The 17,500-nt window shown below is 41.1% G+C and overlaps 1 protein-coding gene across 1 annotated transcript in view; it reads right to left on the reverse strand.

Annotated features, from left to right (window-relative positions):
* csmd3a (CUB and Sushi multiple domains 3a) overlaps positions 1-17,500 on the reverse strand; it is a 332,667-nt gene that overhangs the window by 248,368 nt on the left and 66,799 nt on the right. The window contains exons 6-8 of the mRNA XM_084089625.1: positions 14,244-14,356; positions 6,441-6,518; positions 1,735-1,822 (exon numbers count right to left, since the gene is read on the reverse strand). Coding sequence (XP_083945751.1) covers positions 1,735-1,822; positions 6,441-6,518; positions 14,244-14,356 — 279 coding nt within the window. The remainder of the gene's footprint in view (positions 1-1,734; positions 1,823-6,440; positions 6,519-14,243; positions 14,357-17,500) is intronic.

Consider the following 17,500-nt stretch of genomic DNA (forward strand, 5'->3'; position numbering starts at 1 on the left):
AGGTTTGACTTCGAACTTGCAACATTTCGTTTGGATTGGTAAGTAAGATGCTGTTAGTATTTTGTTAGAAGTTTGTTTTATATGTTTGTGTAGATTTTCGGGAAGTTATAACATAGAAATGTATCGAAGGCTGTTCGATAAACGTATATAACGTTCATAAATACAGTATTGTAATATAGTACACATAGCACAATCTCTATTGCTCTTTTTTTCTTGCCAACTACGTGACCTATATTATGTATATTAAATGGCTTTCCTGAGGTAAATCTGACATAATTGTTCTCCAGCTGTGTTATTGACCTCTTCACGATGATAAAAAACACTGATTGGTCGATATTATGTATGAGGAATACATTTTGGTAAGTTGTAGCCTAACGTTACTGTATCTTTCAGTGTTCGTGATTTTTTTACTATTAGCTAGTAGAGATGATCGGTTCACGTGCGCTAGGGATCTGTCGTGTAACATTTACAAGCGCCAAAACGGTATTTAATTGACAGAATCTGAGAGCTGAGATTTTTTTATATCATAACTAACCTGCTCTGTCTAGTCTGTCGGTCTCCGTGTCCTCTTTGCTTCGCGATTTTTCTGTGCGTGAGAAAATTGATGTGTGGGGTGAGAGCGTGTGAAAAGTGTTTGCGTGTGTCTCACGGTTAATGCGTGAGAGTTGGAAGCTCTGGTTACGTTGGCGCTAGCTTGGTCAACATCAGCGAATGCTGTCTGTCAAATTAATGTAATTCAAACTAACAATAAAAATGTAATATGAACAAAACGAATATGAACATATTCACTGGTAAAGGTGAAGGGGAGTAGCTTGAAGATATTCATACTCTAGAGTAGACCAACTCACTTTCTGGAGGTATACTGCCCCCATCTGGTATGGAATGTGGAGTATGAATTTATTTATTTTTACATAAGGCACCTTTAATATCTAAAAAAAAACATGTAAATGTTTTTGCTAAATTAACATTGAATTAATATTTAAATTGACATTTTGCTAAATTAATATTAAGTAAAAATATTAATATTTAAGCAAATAAAATTACGAATTCATACGAATTAGCCACCTTTTAATCACTCGTACGAATTCGTACGAATTGGTCGTGAGATAGCGTTGAATAAAATGAATATTATAAATATAACATCAAATCTATTTTCATTTTGCTAAATTAATAAATTAATATTTAATAAATTAATATTTAGCAAAAAACTATTGATATTTAAAAAAGAAAAGAAAGAAAATATAACATTACATTTTAAATTTTAGTTGCATTTTATTTAAATTGATATTTTTGGTAAATTCATATTAAACATAAATATTAATATTTAAGCAAATAAAATAGAATATATAACATTACGTAATCTTAAATAAAATAAAATGCATCACAAATTCGCGAAATTATTTGCTGCTTTAAATGAAAACATATTTCTGTCAGATCATATAACCTCAATGATAACTGTTGTTTGAATAATGATTAAGTGTTTCTGTTTACTTTTCAGTTTCGGCTTGTAAATGAGCAAATAATATCTCATAGCCTTCCTGTGACAGGCTATCAAGCATTTCACTGCTACTGCAATAACTAGGCGTAGGTAGGCTATCCAAACAGTTAAATATCATGTTAAATTATGCATGACCTAATGAATATTCATGAGCTAAACTTTCACAATTGCGTACTTTCTGAAACCAAACTGCACCCGTGTGTCCCGTTCTGACTGTGCACGACGAGAAGGTTTACCTGTAATCTGTGCCGATGCGTTTGCCGTTCTCCGGTTCCCCGGGATCTGGGCAGAAGTTGGAAACCTGTTTGACCATTCCTTCATTCACTGTGGGAGAAAGAGAGATATCACCCTTCATAACCTGTGATCATGCTCTCCATAACCTCAGATATTGAGTTTTCATCCTCAATCAACAGAGAAGTTCTTCTCTCATGGTTCGGCACAAATGAAATGTTTAGAAACCAGCCACACTTTAATCACGTTAGTAATGATGTATTCTAGATGTCACTTTAGTACATGGCTGATTTATTGTGAGAGAAAGCATCACATCACACATGTGGCATCTGTTCTTCAAACGTTTCCTTTCAACGGTTACAGAAATGACCAGATGTGCTGTGATGACTCTGTTAAACATTAATGTGTGCGATACACTCCTGGACGTCACAGTTATGGCTATTGACCAAAACCACATGTCTAAATACAGACACATCCCTACAGCATAACTCGTGTGATTTATGAATATGATTTATACACTACATGTGACCAAGGTCAATATCTCCTCCATCACTGGCCGCATGATAATTACCGTTGTGCAGGACCTATCATGATTTATCCCACGTTCATCTCTCTTTAGTGTGTAATGTTGCTGTTTGAGCATGAAAAAGCTCTGCAAAGTCTCTTTATATCAGAGTCAGTGTTTCTGAACTCCTGAAACGCCTCCATTGTAGTCTTGAGTTTCTTCCACGTCACAATATCCCTCATTTAATCAATAATTTTATCCCTTAAAACTCACCAAAATTACATATTTAAACGTTTTTTCCTTGAAAAACTATTCTTCATGTCTAAAAATAGCTTAAATGTAACTCGACACCCTTGCCTCATTTAGAATGCGCGGTTCTATGAATATGCAAATGAGCCCCGCCTCCACTCACTCACTCAGCTCAGAGATCCACTGGTTGAAGATCACACGTTGATCTGATTGGTTACAAGGTAGTTTGTGATGTCAGAAACACCAGCGATTTCAAAGCGTGTTTTTGAGACTGTCTTTGGTTCACTGCAGTTTTAAGGAGAAAATACTCAGCAATGGAGTCGACTTATGAATTTACACATGGTTTGTCTTAAAGCAGATTAAAAACACCACATAGACACATAAACAACATTAAAAGCTGGATTTTCAACTTTAAATAATTCATGCGCAGAATAAAGGGGCGGGGCCTGGTTGTGTTAGTTAGTAGTGTGTTAAACTGGCGGTTATGGTAAGGGGCGGGACATTTCCCAAACACACTCGAAGCGCTCGACCAATCACAACACACTGCTCCAGCCAACCAATCAGAGCACAGTGTGCTTTAAGAAGGAGGGGCTTCATAGAGACAGGAACTAAACAGGGGTGTGTTTCCCGAAAGCATCGTTAGCAACTATGTTCGCAAGTTCTGTCATTATCAGCAGTTCAGCGAGTCTGTGTTTCCCGAAACATCGTTCCAATGAACATCCGCAAACAGCATCGCAGAGTTGTGTGTGTGTAACGACAGATCTCGACCTGTGGTTAGAAGAAGAGTTTCTAGTTTGCATGACATGTGGACTCAATAAATCCTGATCTTGAGCAAAATAATCAAGCTGACATTCAGAACAATCTGTGTCTTTAATTTAGAATACATACAAATGCCATTTACGTTTTTTAGTTTGTCAAGAGATTTAAAGCGTAGTTCTTGAAGAGTGCGCATGTGTGAACGAGCTCTAGTGTGTAAGAACGAGCCTATGATTGAATCTGGAAATAAAGCAAAATAACTGAGAAAAATGAGAAATAGTCCTCAGATGCATGTCTGTGATTTATAGCAAAACATCTCGCGTTAATTTAAAAAAGAAGTTATTACTCCATAACCTGTGTGACATCATTAACCACCGCGGTTGAACGACCAATTTGCGACTATAAGGTTTCGGGAAACAGTCGTGACTATAGTTGATTTCTTCAACAATGATCGCACTATAGTAGTGAAGCAGCGAGTTACAGCGTTATACGGGAAACACTCCAGAGCGTTACTGACAGACTGGGAAGAGAGGAGCCGCAACAATGGAGAATATGAGGAAATAATGCATGCAAAAAACAAAATTAAGCCATAAAAGGTCTCCATTAAGGGCTGCATTCAGAAAGGGGTGTTTGACAGCAGACTGAGGTCCTGAATAACACTCGCTAAGTCCCTCATAACTCATACTTCCAAACGCATGATGCAGACGCTGTGAAATAGAGGCTCATAAAAATTTGATCCGCTTGTAATTAAGTGTTTGGAGCGCTACATTGTCGAGGGCGAAATGAATCATTGGGTTCGGCGCTTCAACACGTGGAGCCATAAAAAAGGACTTTGAGTTTAAAGCTCATTTCCATAGATAGCGATCGGACATCTGCTGGATCCAGGTTAGGATTGGCCGTCTCAGTCGAGTAATTAAGTCTCGGTTGGAGAGAAATCTAACCCCCCTAAAGCCATTTTCTTCACGGATTCGACATTCTCCTCTGAAGAGCTTCTGTGGGTGAGGGACCTGTAAGTCAAGCTAAGCTCAATTAATCAAAATGCAGATTTCTGTTTCGTCGGATGCTCTAATTTCCTTTGATCCATTTGCTAAATGGCAAGCGGGAGGATTACAAATATGTGGCATTGTTCGTGCTTTATGAATCACAGGCTTTGAAGGAGTAGATGCAAAATCACCAGCGGAATAAAATCAACAGAATATTAAACAATTAACAGGGATGCACATCTGAAAGAAATTAACCAGCTAAGAGCTTTTATGACATTAGAGCAACAATATTAACAGTAATAATTACACATGACATGCAGGAGCACTGAGAGTAGATCTTAAAGCGGACACACACACACACACACACACAGACACACACACACACACACACACACACACACAGACACAGAGTTACCATGAACTATGCTAGAGCTGAATAAACATTGGTTGTTTATGGTTGCCAAACTACAGAAGCTTGTTTCCGCCACAGAATAAATAAAAAAAAAGGTAATTGCAACTTTTTATCTAAAAATTCAGACTTTTTTTCTCACATTAATAGTTGTGAGTTGCACAGTTATATAGTCAGAATTGTGTGATATAAAGTCGCAATTGCAAGTTATATAGTCAGAATTGTGTGATATAAAGTTGCAATTGTGAGTTATATAGTCAGAATTGTGTGATATAAAGTCGCAATTTCAAGTTATATAGTCAGAATTGTGTGATATAAAGTTGCAATTGTGAGTTATATAGTCAGAATTGTGTGATATAAAGTTGCAATTGTGAGTTATATAGTCAGAATTGTGAGATATAAAGTCGCAATTGCAAGTTATATAGTCAGAATTGTGAGATATAAAGTCGCAATTGCGAGTTATATAATCAGAATTGTGAGATATAAAGTCGCAATTGCAAGTTATATAGTCAGAATTGTGTGATATAAAGTTGCAATTGTGAGTTATATAGTCAGAATTGTGTGATATAAAGTTGCAATTGTGAGTTATATAGTCAGAATTGTGAGATATAAAGTCGCAATTGCAAGTTATATAGTCAGAATTGTGAGATATAAAGTCGCAATTGCGAGTTATATAATCAGAATTGTGTGATATAAAGTCGCAATTGCAAGTTATATAGTCAGAATTGTGTGATATAAAGTCGCAATTGTGTTATATAGTCAGAATTGTGTGATATAAAGTCGCAATTGTGTTATATAGTCAGAATTGTGTGATATAAAGTCGCAATTGTGTTATATAGTCAGAATTGTGTGATATAAAGTCGCAATTGTGAGTTATAAAGTCACAATTGTGTGATATAAAGTCGCAATTTCAAGTTATATAGTCAGAATTGTGTGATATAAAATTGCAATTGTGAGTTATATAGTCAGAATTGTGTGATATAAAGTCGCAATTGTGAGTTATATAGTCAGAATTGTGAGATATAAATTCGCAATTGTGAGTTATATAGTCAGAATTGTGTGATATAAAGTCGCAATTGCAAGTTATATAGTCAGAATTGTGTGATATAAAGTCGCAATTGCAAGTTATAAAGTCAGAATTGTGTGATATAAAGTCGCAATTGTGAGTTATATAGTCAGAATTGTGTGATATAAAGTCGCAATTGTGAGTTATATAGTCAGAATTGTGAGATAAAAAGTCGCAATTATCTTTTGAAATGTTTTATTTTGGTGGTGGAAACATTAATTTGCCACATTAACAAAATCTATGATCTGTAATCTGTTTAGAGTCTCATACTGTATAAAACAAGATTTTGGTCGATAAGCCATTCCTATAACTGTACACACTACTGTTCAAAAGTTTGAGGTTAAACAAATGTTATGATGTTTTTTTTCTGCTCACCAAGGCTGGATTTATTTGATCGAAAATACAGTAAAAATTGTGAAATATTATTACAGTTTAAAATTGCTGTTCTCTATGTGAATATATAGTAAAGTGTAATTTATTCCTGTGATCAAAGCTGAATTTTCAGCATCATTACTCCAGTCTTCAGTGTCACATGATCCTTCAGAAATCACTCTAATATGAGGATTTGATGCTCAATTATCATCATCAGTTATTATTGGTGCTCAATTATTAATAAACGTTCCGTCTTTTGAACGGTAGTGTATATCAAAGTACCATCTGATATATCCCATACTGTAACATGATACTGATTTTTGTAAGACAGAGTGAATTTTATTTCACAAAGAGAAAGAAAACACACTTACTTATTGAAAATTTGCTCGTATTGTCTTTTCCAGGTAGTAATTTTACTCCCCTTGATTTAAAATCTCCGGATCGTTTCACTGCTCAGGAAAAGAGAACAATAATCAGGTCAATTATAATTCCACAAAGGTGAGATTTAAAAAGCATTCTGCAGAAATACATGAGAAACATCTACTCAATTAGTTAGAAAACAAGTCAAAACAATACGGTTCATTTGAGTCATGATTTGTGTGTTAATAAAATTATTTTCCTTCAGTATATTAGGACTGGAATTCATGTCTTAGATTTGCTTCCAGTCAAGTTAATTGAAAACAACTTGCTTTGATTCAACGTCCAGCAGGTTGTCTTCCGCTCCTCGTTATAAAATATCAAGTAATTGTTTGTAATTATAAGGTGATTAAGATTAACGAGGTGATCATCAGATATCCTGAATCACATGAAAGCTGTCGGGTCAAACTTCGGCCCAAAATTAAAAGAAAAAAACAAGAAATTACATTTTGCAAAAAAACAAAGCCTATTTTTAGGACCATTAAGATTCTTCATATGTAACACCCAGTTACATGTACTGTGTTTTCCTCATGTGGAGGTGAAATGTGTATGACCTGGGGTCTCATTTATAACCGTTGCGTCCGCACAAAACAGGGCCTGACAGAGCCGTACGCCACTGCACACGCATGAGTTATGATTTATAAAAACAAACTTGACGGGAATATTTGCGCTCCTGCACGCAAACTCTGACACATGCGTACGAACGTTTTGGAGACGGAGCAGTTTGGCGACACCGATGGTGAGCTGGAGTTAAATGTCTTTTTGGTCACTTTTAGACAGAAAATCTAAAAAAAAATTTAACATATACAGAAAGATAATACAAATATAATTTCACTCACCAAGCCTATCACTTGAAGCAAATGTCCATCCCTTCTTAAATGTCCGCGCCAGCGAGCGCGCTGGGCCGTTTAGTGAAACTAGGCGCGTTTCCATTACAGATTTGCGCAAAACTTTTGTGATTTTTCTAAATGTCGACAAAAAACTATTGTGAAATGACAGCGTTTCCATTAACCGATGTTATGCGACTAAAACTTATTTTTTTTCTCTCGCGATAAGTAAAATCATTCCAAAAAACATGACAACGGACATTGGTAGGTTTATGTACTATATCCCAGCAGCCGCTGCACTGGCCATTATTATTAATCGAAGGAGACGTATGTGTGTTCCCTTTCAAGGGAACTCCCGTTGCGTCGAGAATGACGCTATGGGGAACGCTTTGCGTGATGACGTCTTGAAGCACATGTAAAATCAGTCCAATGGTGTAGCGGGACGTCAGAGGCGGGTGACGTCACGTACCAGGAAGCTATAAAAGCCGGCCCGAAACAGAAAACGAAAGCTTTCTGAGTCTTCAGTCGCGCTCTGTGTTGAAATCTGTCCTTGTTATTTGGTGTTGTCTGTCTATATATATATATATTTATTCAGATATGGCGAGCAAGCAGCAGTATCGAGTGTGTGTCCATCCCTGCCCGCGTTATTTAACGGGAGGTGACACACACACTCTTTGTGTTGTTTGTTTGGGAGAGGAGCATGCCCAGTCAGCACTCGAGGGTGGTGACTGTGTGCATTGCTGTGCGCTTCCATTGCGGACGCTCCGATCCCGGTTGGCTCGGTTCAATCCCGACCACGTTCCCCAGGGCTCGGGTCCCGCCGCGGCTGAGGCTCGGCGGCGATCTCAGACCTGGGGTTCGCAAATGGATCTGTCAGTGGATGTTGAGACGGGCTCTGCCTTATCTCAGCCTCTTACTGACAGATCCAGTGCCTCTCATCAGGGTGTGGAAGCACGCGCTGCGGTTTCTTCCCCCCCGATAGAGGCACCAATACTGCAACTATCCAGCTCTGAGGAGTTGGATGTTGTAAGTATTGATGCTGAGTCTGAGGATTCGCCACCTCAGTCTCATGCTTTTGAAGAACTGCTCGATGTGATCACGAGAGCAGTTGACAGATTGTCTATTGAGTGGCCAGAGGATAGGCAGGACGTTCGTTCAAAAAGCAAACTCGACGAACGCTTCCTGCCATCTCGTGCTCAGCCCCAGCGTAGGAGCCTGCCGTTTTTCCCCGATCTCCACACCGAGGTGTCGAGATCGTGGGGGAGACCAGTCTCTTACAGAGTTTACACACCACACACCTCTCTATATTCCACTATTTCACAATATAAAGAGCATGGTTATGGGGAGATGCCGAAGGTGGAAGAGACGCTCGCGGGCTATCTCTCTCCAGCAACGGCATCTTCCCTGAAGGCTCCTACACTTCCCTCAAAGCCAGTAAAGTTGACATCTTCCCTGATTAATAAGTCGTATGCAGCCGCTGGTCAAGCTGCAGCGTGTCTGCATACGATGTCTATTTTACAAGCCTATCAGGCAGAATTATTGGGGGATTTAGAGGAGGGCGGGGGAATCGGTCCCGACACTGTGGCTGAACTGCGCAGAGCCACGGATGTTTCTCTCAGAGCCACCAAGGAGACCGCTAAATCTATCGGGCGGTCTATGGCAGCCCTGGTGGCTACTGAGAGGCATCTGTGGCTCAACCTGAGCGATATTAAGGACAAAGAAAAGCATGTTCTGTTAGACGCTCCGGTTTCCACTGCCGGGTTATTTGGGGATGCAGTAAATATTGCGGTTGCAAAATCACAAGAAGCCGCTAAACAAGCATCTGCTCTTCAAAAGCTTCTTCCCCGCCGTTCTTTCTATGAGGCTGCTGAGCGGGAGCAGCCTCACTCCTCTAAAAAGGGTGCTGAGCATCGTGCCACTCAGAAGCAGAGCGTGTCCTCCCGTGCTCCCCCACAAAAATCTCGGGGACACGGAGGGCGCGCTCAAACCCAGCAGTCTTCGAGGGGTAGAACGGATCTGCGGACCGTTATTACCGCCAAGAAGGCTGCTGGGAAGAAATCCTGACGTCCGAGGGCTCAGGATTAATGAGGGTAGTCCCCCCCGAAGCAGAGCGGTTAACACCTCTTTTTACGGTGCCCGTCTCTCTTCGGTACCCTCAGGGGACCGTTCTGCCAACCCTGCCGCCATCGGTGTTACAGGGCGCAGCGGTCTCCGGCGAGCACATATCTCAAGGACCACCCGGAAACGTAGTGGCCTCGGGATGCCCGCCCCCTCCGAGGAGGGTGTTAGAGCAGTCTGTTCGGTCGCTCCCTGCCGGTGCGCCGTTACAGGGCGTCGAATTGACTGCTCAACAACAACAAAATCCAGAAACCAGTCTCGAGAGGCTGGTACCTCTAGTAGAATCTTTGACAGCGTGGAAGCTACTGTCAAATGTTTCTCGTTGGGTCCTGCAGACCGTAGGAAAAGGGTATCAGATACAATTCAAGAAACGCCCACCTCGGTTTATGGGGGTCCTACCCACAGTGGTGGGCCCCGAGCAGGTTCTGGTTATGGAACAGGAAGTAAACACTCTGTTAGAGAAAGGGGCCATAGAATATGTACCTCCCTCCGACAGGGAAACCGGGTTTTACAGCCGGTACTTCATAGTTCCAAAAAAGGACGGGGGATTGCGTCCCATTTTGGATCTTCGAGTTCTGAACGAGTCAGTCATGCAGCTCAAGTTCAAAATGTTGACATTGAGACAGATCGTGCCACAGATCAGGTCCGAGGACTGGTTTGTCACGATAGATCTCAAGGACGCATATTTCCATATTTCCATCCGTCCGTGTCATTGGAAGTTCCTGAGGTTTGCTTTCGGGGGCAAAGCATACCAATATCGTGTTCTTCCATTCGGCCTAGCTTTATCACCCCGCACTTTCACGAAATGTATGGATGCAGCTCTGGCGCCTCTGCGCCTTCAGGGGATTCGCATCATGAACTACATCGACGATTGGTTGATTTTAGCTCAGTCGCATCAGTTGGCGGTTCAACATCGAGATGTTGTTCTCGCCCACATGAAAGAGCTGGGGTTACGGCTGAACGCCAAGAAGAGTGTGCTTTCTCCACTCCAGAGAACCACTTTCCTAGGCGTGGTTTGGGACTCAGTGTCGATGCAGGCGCGCCTGTCACCGCCACGTATAGAGTCCATCCTTGCAGCTGTGAAAAGTGTAAAGCTAGGCCAGCTACTCACTGTCAAACAGTTCCAGAGACTGTTGGGTCTCATGGCAGCAGCTTCCAACGTGATACCTTTTGGACTGCTGCACATGAGGCCCCTGCAGTGGTGGCTCAGGACCAGGGGGTTTTCCCCGAGGGGCAACCCATTTCGCACAATCAAGGTCACGCGGCGATGCCTACGTGCCTTGGTTATGTGGAAGAAACCTTGGTTCCTGTCCCAGGGCCCAGTGTTGGGAGCTTCTTGTCGTCGCAGACTGCTAACGACGGATGCTTCCCTCACGGGTTGGGGAGCGATCCTGGAGGGTCGCTCAGCTCAAGGTCTGTGGGAAGACCATCATCGTTCCTGGCATATCAATCGCCTAGAGATGTTAGCTGTCTTCCGGGCTCTGAGGAGCTTTGTCACAGACCTCAGGGGACACCATGTGTTAGTGCATACGGACAACACGTCGGTAGTCGCCTACATCAACCACCAAGGGGGTTTGCGCTCGCGCCCATTATCAAATCTGGCACGCCATATCCTCTTGTGGTCCCAGGGGAAGTTGCTGTCACTCAGAGCAGCCTACATCCCCGGGGTTCAGAATATAGGAGCAGACACTCTGTCGAGGCAGGGGCCGAGGCCCGGGGAATGGAGGCTCCACCCCGAGGTGGTGGAGCTGATATGGAGGGAGTACGGCCAAGCACAAGTGGATTTGTTTGCGTCTCGAGAGACGTCTCACTGTCCACTTTGGTTCTCCCTCACGCATCCAGCTCCTCTGGGACTGGATGCTATGGTTCAGACGTGGCCGAGGCTACGTCTGTACGCCTTTCCCCCAGTTGCTCTGCTCCCGGGAGTTCTGGAGAGAGTTCGCAGGGACCGGGTTTGCCTGCTTCTAATAGCCCCGCGTTGGCCGGGCAGAGTATGGTTTCCCGATCTGGTCTCCCTCCTCGACGGGCATCCTCTGGAGTTACCCGTCAGGAGAGACCTTCTGTCCCAGGCAGGGGGCTCAATATTTCACCCCCGCCCAGAACTGTGGAACCTGTGGGCTTGGCCTCTGAGGGGGCCCAGCTCATAGAGTCAGGTCTCTCAACTGAGGTTGTTGAGACCATTCTACAGTCCAGAGCTCCCTCCACGAGGAAACTTTATGCCCTGAAGTGGAGAGTATTCACTTCTTGGTGTAGTGACCGTCGGTTGGACCCAGTCCACTGCCCAATTGGTACAGTGCTGGAGTTCCTGCAGGACCGGTTCACTGCAGGTCTGACCCCGTCCACTTTAAAGGTCTATGTGGCGGCCATAGGTGCTTACCACATTCCTTTGGGTGGAATGTCTGTGGGGAAGGACCCTCTGGTATCTCGTTTCCTTCGTGGCACTTGGAGGCTGAGGCCTGCAGTCCGCTCTAGGGTGCCGCCATGGGACTTGTCCATTGCTCTACAAGGCCTGTCCCTGGCCCCCTTTGAGCCCATTGAGGAGGTTTCGGAAAAGTTTCTGACTTTGAAAGCTATTTTCCTTCTTGCCATTTCTTCTCTTAAGAGAATTGGGGATATTCAAGCATTGTCGGTTGCTCCGTCCTGCTTAGAGTTTGCTCCGGGTATGGTGAAAGCTTTTCTCCATCCCAGACCGGGTTATGTCCCCAAGGTCCCCACTAATGTGGCCAGACCTATTATTCTGCAGGCCTTCTGTCCTCCTCCCTTCCAGAATGCGGACCAGGAGGCTAATAATTTGCTTTGCCCAGTTCGGGCGTTAGACGCCTACGTCCACAGAGCTGCCCTGTGGCGCAGAAGTGATCAGTTGTTTGTTTGCTTTGGCTCCCCTAACAAGGGAGGGCCGGTGTCTAAGCAAAGAATGAGCAAGTGGGTGGTCGAGGCTATCTCACTTGCTTATGAGGCGGCTGGGCAGCCTTCTCCTTTGGCTGTCCGGTCGCACTCTACAAGGAGTATGGCGGCCTCTAAGGCCCTTATTTCAGGAGTTTCACTACAGGATGTCTGTGATGCGGCAGGCTGGTCCTCACCGCACACTTTCGTCAGGTTTTACTCTTTGGATCTAGACTCTGCTCCAGGGTCTCATGTTTTGTCATCCTAGTGCTGCTCTATTAGATTACACACAGGACAGACATTCGTAGCTATGGAGGCGTTGGTATAGACGTTCCCCATAGCGTCATTCTCGACGCAACGGGAGTTCCCTTGAAAGGGAACGCCTCGGTTACGACTGTAACCTCGGTTCCCTGAAGAGGGAACGAGCGTTGCGTCGCCTTGCCATATCTCCTTCATGCCTGTCAGCTCGACTTCAGACTTTTACGAAGCTTTCGTTTTCTGTTTCGGGCCGGCTTTTATAGCTTCCTGGTACGTGACGTCACCCGCCTCTGACGTCCCGCTACACCATTGGACTGATTTTACATGTGCTTCAAGACGTCATCACGCAAAGCGTTCCCCATAGCGTCATTCTCGACGCAACGCTCGTTCCCTCTTCAGGGAACCGAGGTTACAGTCGTAACCGAGGCGTTATCCAATCATTAATGGTGAGGAACGACCCTTATTATACCTGTGAGCGGCTCATATGAGGAGTTTCTGGGTGTTTCTCCCTCATTTCTGCTTCGAGGTCTTGATTGTGGCATTTATTTGAGGTTTAGAATCCAGTATTTCTGTCATTATTTTGTCTTTTATGAATTTAATAAATAACTCGCAATCTCGTATTCTGTCCAAACACACCGCGTCATCTACGTCAGGTGACCTGTAAATGCGCAAAAACCATTTCCATTGCACTTTTGCGACCTCCTCATGCGAAAGGAAAAACTTTTTTGCATAAATGGGAGATTTTGCGAAAATTACGTGTTTCCATTGGGCGTATTTTCAATTCGCAATTATAATTTGCATAATTTGAAGGGTAATGGAAACGCGGCTACTGACGCAAATAACAGTTTAAATAAAAAAAAAAAAATGATTTAAACTATTTTACTTCTGATATAAACATTTGGATTAAATATGCATTCAAATTAATGAAGTTAAAAACTTAAAAATGAAATCATTACTGAGAAGTTACAAAAAAATGTATATTCAATCAATATAAATATTTGCAGTGGATGCAATGCTTCTGAACACTTTCCCTGTGGCGTGCTGTGTTTTAATGTTTTAATGTTTTAACCACTGAGAGAATTGCTTATCATGATAATACCAGATTGTCTGAGAAAATAGTTTTGTGCAATAGTTTCGTTTCATATGCCCAAGGCCTATAGGTTTCCATTAAAAATATAAATCAATTAAAAATACAATTCAGCCAGTGGAAAAGATTGAGAAAAACTTTCTCTGAAATGTATTTTACACTATTTGATTTATGTATTCAAAAACAAGGCAAGGATAGGCTACATGATTTTTATCAATGTAATGTGTCTTGTACCGTTAAACGTTATCACGTGGATGAATAATCATATGCAAATGATATGCAGATGAGGATCTGCATGGTTGTAAGCTCCACATATGGTTATTTCGGGGAGGAGACGCATGTGCGCACAATCTTCCGCTGGCTGGGGTTTATAAAGGGTTCTGGCGTACGAAGTCTGAATATTTTTTGGCGTACGCCATTTTTGGCTTTCGGGCGCACGTACACTTTTAGTAAGGATCCTACGCACAGTTTTATAAATGAAAGCCCTGGACATGTTTTTATGATATTTGCCGTCAGCATTGACCAGAAACGGGAAATCAATGTGAATCACACCATTTCTAAAAGAAAATCTATTGAAAACGCACCTTGATATTGAGCGCTGAATCCTTTGTGCCGATGGCTGTTGTCCGTCACGAAATGAAGCCGGAGCCAGTTCTTGTTGCTGACGATGGGAACAGGAATATTAATTCCTGATAACCTGTGAAGAAGAAGCAGACGGATCAAATCATCTGCCTTTTCCTACCTTTTTAAATCAAGTCAGTGTCTTCTGCGAAACTCCCATCCAGCGATTTCTGATCAATACATCTCTGATCTACTCGAGCAGGGGAAGTTTCACTAACCTTGGGTTACAATAACATGCGTTAAATCCGCATTAAAATGAGAGAAAATGCATCATATACTCAACAGAATTGAGTGAAAAATGATCTGATGAATATCTCAAACTGCAATATGAACTTCTCCTCAGATTTACTCTAAATCAAGTGATCTGAGCTGATGTTCACATTCATTCTACAGCGCTTTACTCTTACAGAAAGTCAACAATTCTATTTCTACTAAGTAAATTCAAGAGAAACATTGGCGATTAAGTTAATACAAAACATAACTGACAACAAAACTGCTAAGCTATGAAGGAGTAAAACTTTGGGTGGACTGATGGATTCATGATTGGTGTCATTATAAAGTGGCCCTGGTTGCAAAATAAATGGAGGAAGTATTTGAAGCTTCACATGCCATAAAATGTGACCTTTATAAATGACTGCTATTTACTGAGATGCAAATGACAGAAAAGCTGTTTGTTTCCTCGAACACCTCCAGGATTCAGCCATAACTTCATAACAGTCAATCTCTGTGACAGTGAAACCCAGTAAAACAGAGCAGAAGTACGTCAAGGCTGAACCATTTCATCCGTTCCCAGTGAACTCTAACCCAGCCGGCCTCGGCCTGTCAATCAAACTCGGCGCCGCCATGATTACAGTGAGATCCGACAAGAGGGAACACACATTTCATGAGTCTCAAACACTTCTGTCAGTTCTGTAATGTTGAAAAGGGCAAACGAGAGTTTTTTGTGCATTTGTAAAACGTCAGGCATCAGCTCGTGTTGAAGGCTGGATCCAGAACTCACACACACCTGAGAGACGACAGGCTGACGGAGTCTGGTTTACTGAAAAATATTTTGAGACCCAAATTTGGCACCAGTAACATTTACCATTGACCCCACGTCAAATGAAAAAAACTGTATGACTCACTGCAAAAATAACATAACATAACATAACACTAAACTAAAATAAAATAAAATAAAATAAAATAAAATAAAATAAAATAAAATAAAATAAAATAAAATAAAATAAAATAAAATAAAATAAAATAATAAAAACCCTCCTACAAGTCTTTGAAATCCTGTATTTTTATATCCTGCTTAAAAAAATTAAACATGAAACTGAAATTACGTTTAACCTAAAAAACCCATAAAATAACATACAATAAAATAAAATTATAAATTAAATTAAATTAAATTAAATTAAATTAAATTAAATTAAATTAAATAATAAAAACCCTCCAACAAATCTTTGAAATCCTGTATTTTTATATCCTGCTTAAAAAAATTAAACATGAAACTGAAATTACGTTTAACCTAAAAAACCCATAAAATAACATACAATAAAATAAAATTATAAATTAAATTAAATTAAATTAAATTAAATTAAATTAAATTAAATTAAATTAAATTAAATTAAATTAAATAATAAAAACCCTCCAACAAATCTTTGAAATCATGTATTTTTATATCCTGCTTAAAAAATTAAACATGAAACTGAAATTATGTAAACATAAAAACCCTATAAAATAAAATAAAATAAAATAAAATAAAATAAAATAAAATAAAATAAAATAAAATAAAAACCATCATACAAGTCATACAAGGTTTTAAAAAATCATAATGAAAGGTTACAAAAATTAACATGAAACTGAAATGAAACACTGTGGTTTTGTGAAACACTAAAAAAAAATAAAAAAAATAAAAAAAAATAAAAAAAAATAAAACAAAGTGTGATATCCTGTTTTTACCCTAGTAATAAAAGAACTAACATACTATAATAAAGATAAAGTAACTAAAACAAAATTGAATATCCAGGTTTTTTTTTTCTATCCTGTAAATGAAACACACTATGATATAGAGTCATTAGATTTGGATCGGGACCTGAATGTTAAAGTGAAAAATGTAATTCAGTCGCTGGCGCAGCTTGATGTGTCATTCATGACTGGCACAAACGGGACAGGACAAGTGTAACATTTAGGGCTGTTTAAATCTCCACCTCTCAGTGTGACTGATAATAACAGAAACGCTTGACTTTACACCGCCAACAATGTAGAATTCACACTGGGGCGAACGCTTCAGAGCCTGTTCTCCCGGAGATTAGCTGTGTGGCCGGAAATAACTGATGTATATTGCAATATTTCCACCCTAAAGGTGAGTTATAATACAAGCGCCTGAGAATTAGGCCCAATAACAGAGAACCACCGGCAGAGGCCAGATAACATTATCATTATGGAGAACATAATGTGCATTTCTGTGTAAATAGAGTGAGAGTGTGTTTGACTAGAGGTCGAGTCTGACTACAGCATTAACTGCATCTGTCCTATTGTCCGCTGACCCACAACACACACACACATACACACACACACACACACAAATAGAGTGTAATTGAAAAGGCACAAATAAATCAAAACACCCAATGCAGGAAATGGATAGACTCTCTCTCTCTCTCTCTCGCTCTCTCTCGCTCTCTCTCTCTCTCTCTCTCTCTCTCTCTCTCTCTCTCTCTCCCACTCCTCCTGCCTGTCTGAATAAAAATAAAGCGAGAGTAGGAAACTGGGTTTGTACAAGTTCAGTGCTCGTGTGCTGTGTGTGTGTGTGAGAGAGAGAAGGCATCGCTATGCTGTTGCTATGGGAATTTAGGTGTTTTTTACTGGTCAAAAGAGCCACTAAAGCTCTGTGATGTTCTGGCCACTGGATGAGACTCACTCGTCCTTCACTGACAGTCAATAGAGTCTGATTGGAGTCGGACTCAGGAAATGATAGAATTATAGATGGAGCGAAAGAACAAAAGAACGATTGACAGAGAGACAGATAGATAGATAAATAGACAGACAGACAGACAATGATGATGATGATAGACAGACAGACAGACAGACGATGATGATAGACAGACAGACAGACGATGATGATAGATAGACAGACAGACAGACAGACAGACAGACGATGATGATAGACAGACAGACAGACAGACAGACAGACAGACAGACAGACAGACAGACGATGATGATAGACAGACAGACAGAC

Source organism: Abramis brama (assembly GCF_963993115.1).
Source record: "Abramis brama genome assembly, chromosome: 17".
In the NCBI taxonomy this organism is placed as follows: domain Eukaryota; kingdom Metazoa; phylum Chordata; class Actinopteri; order Cypriniformes; family Leuciscidae; genus Abramis; species Abramis brama.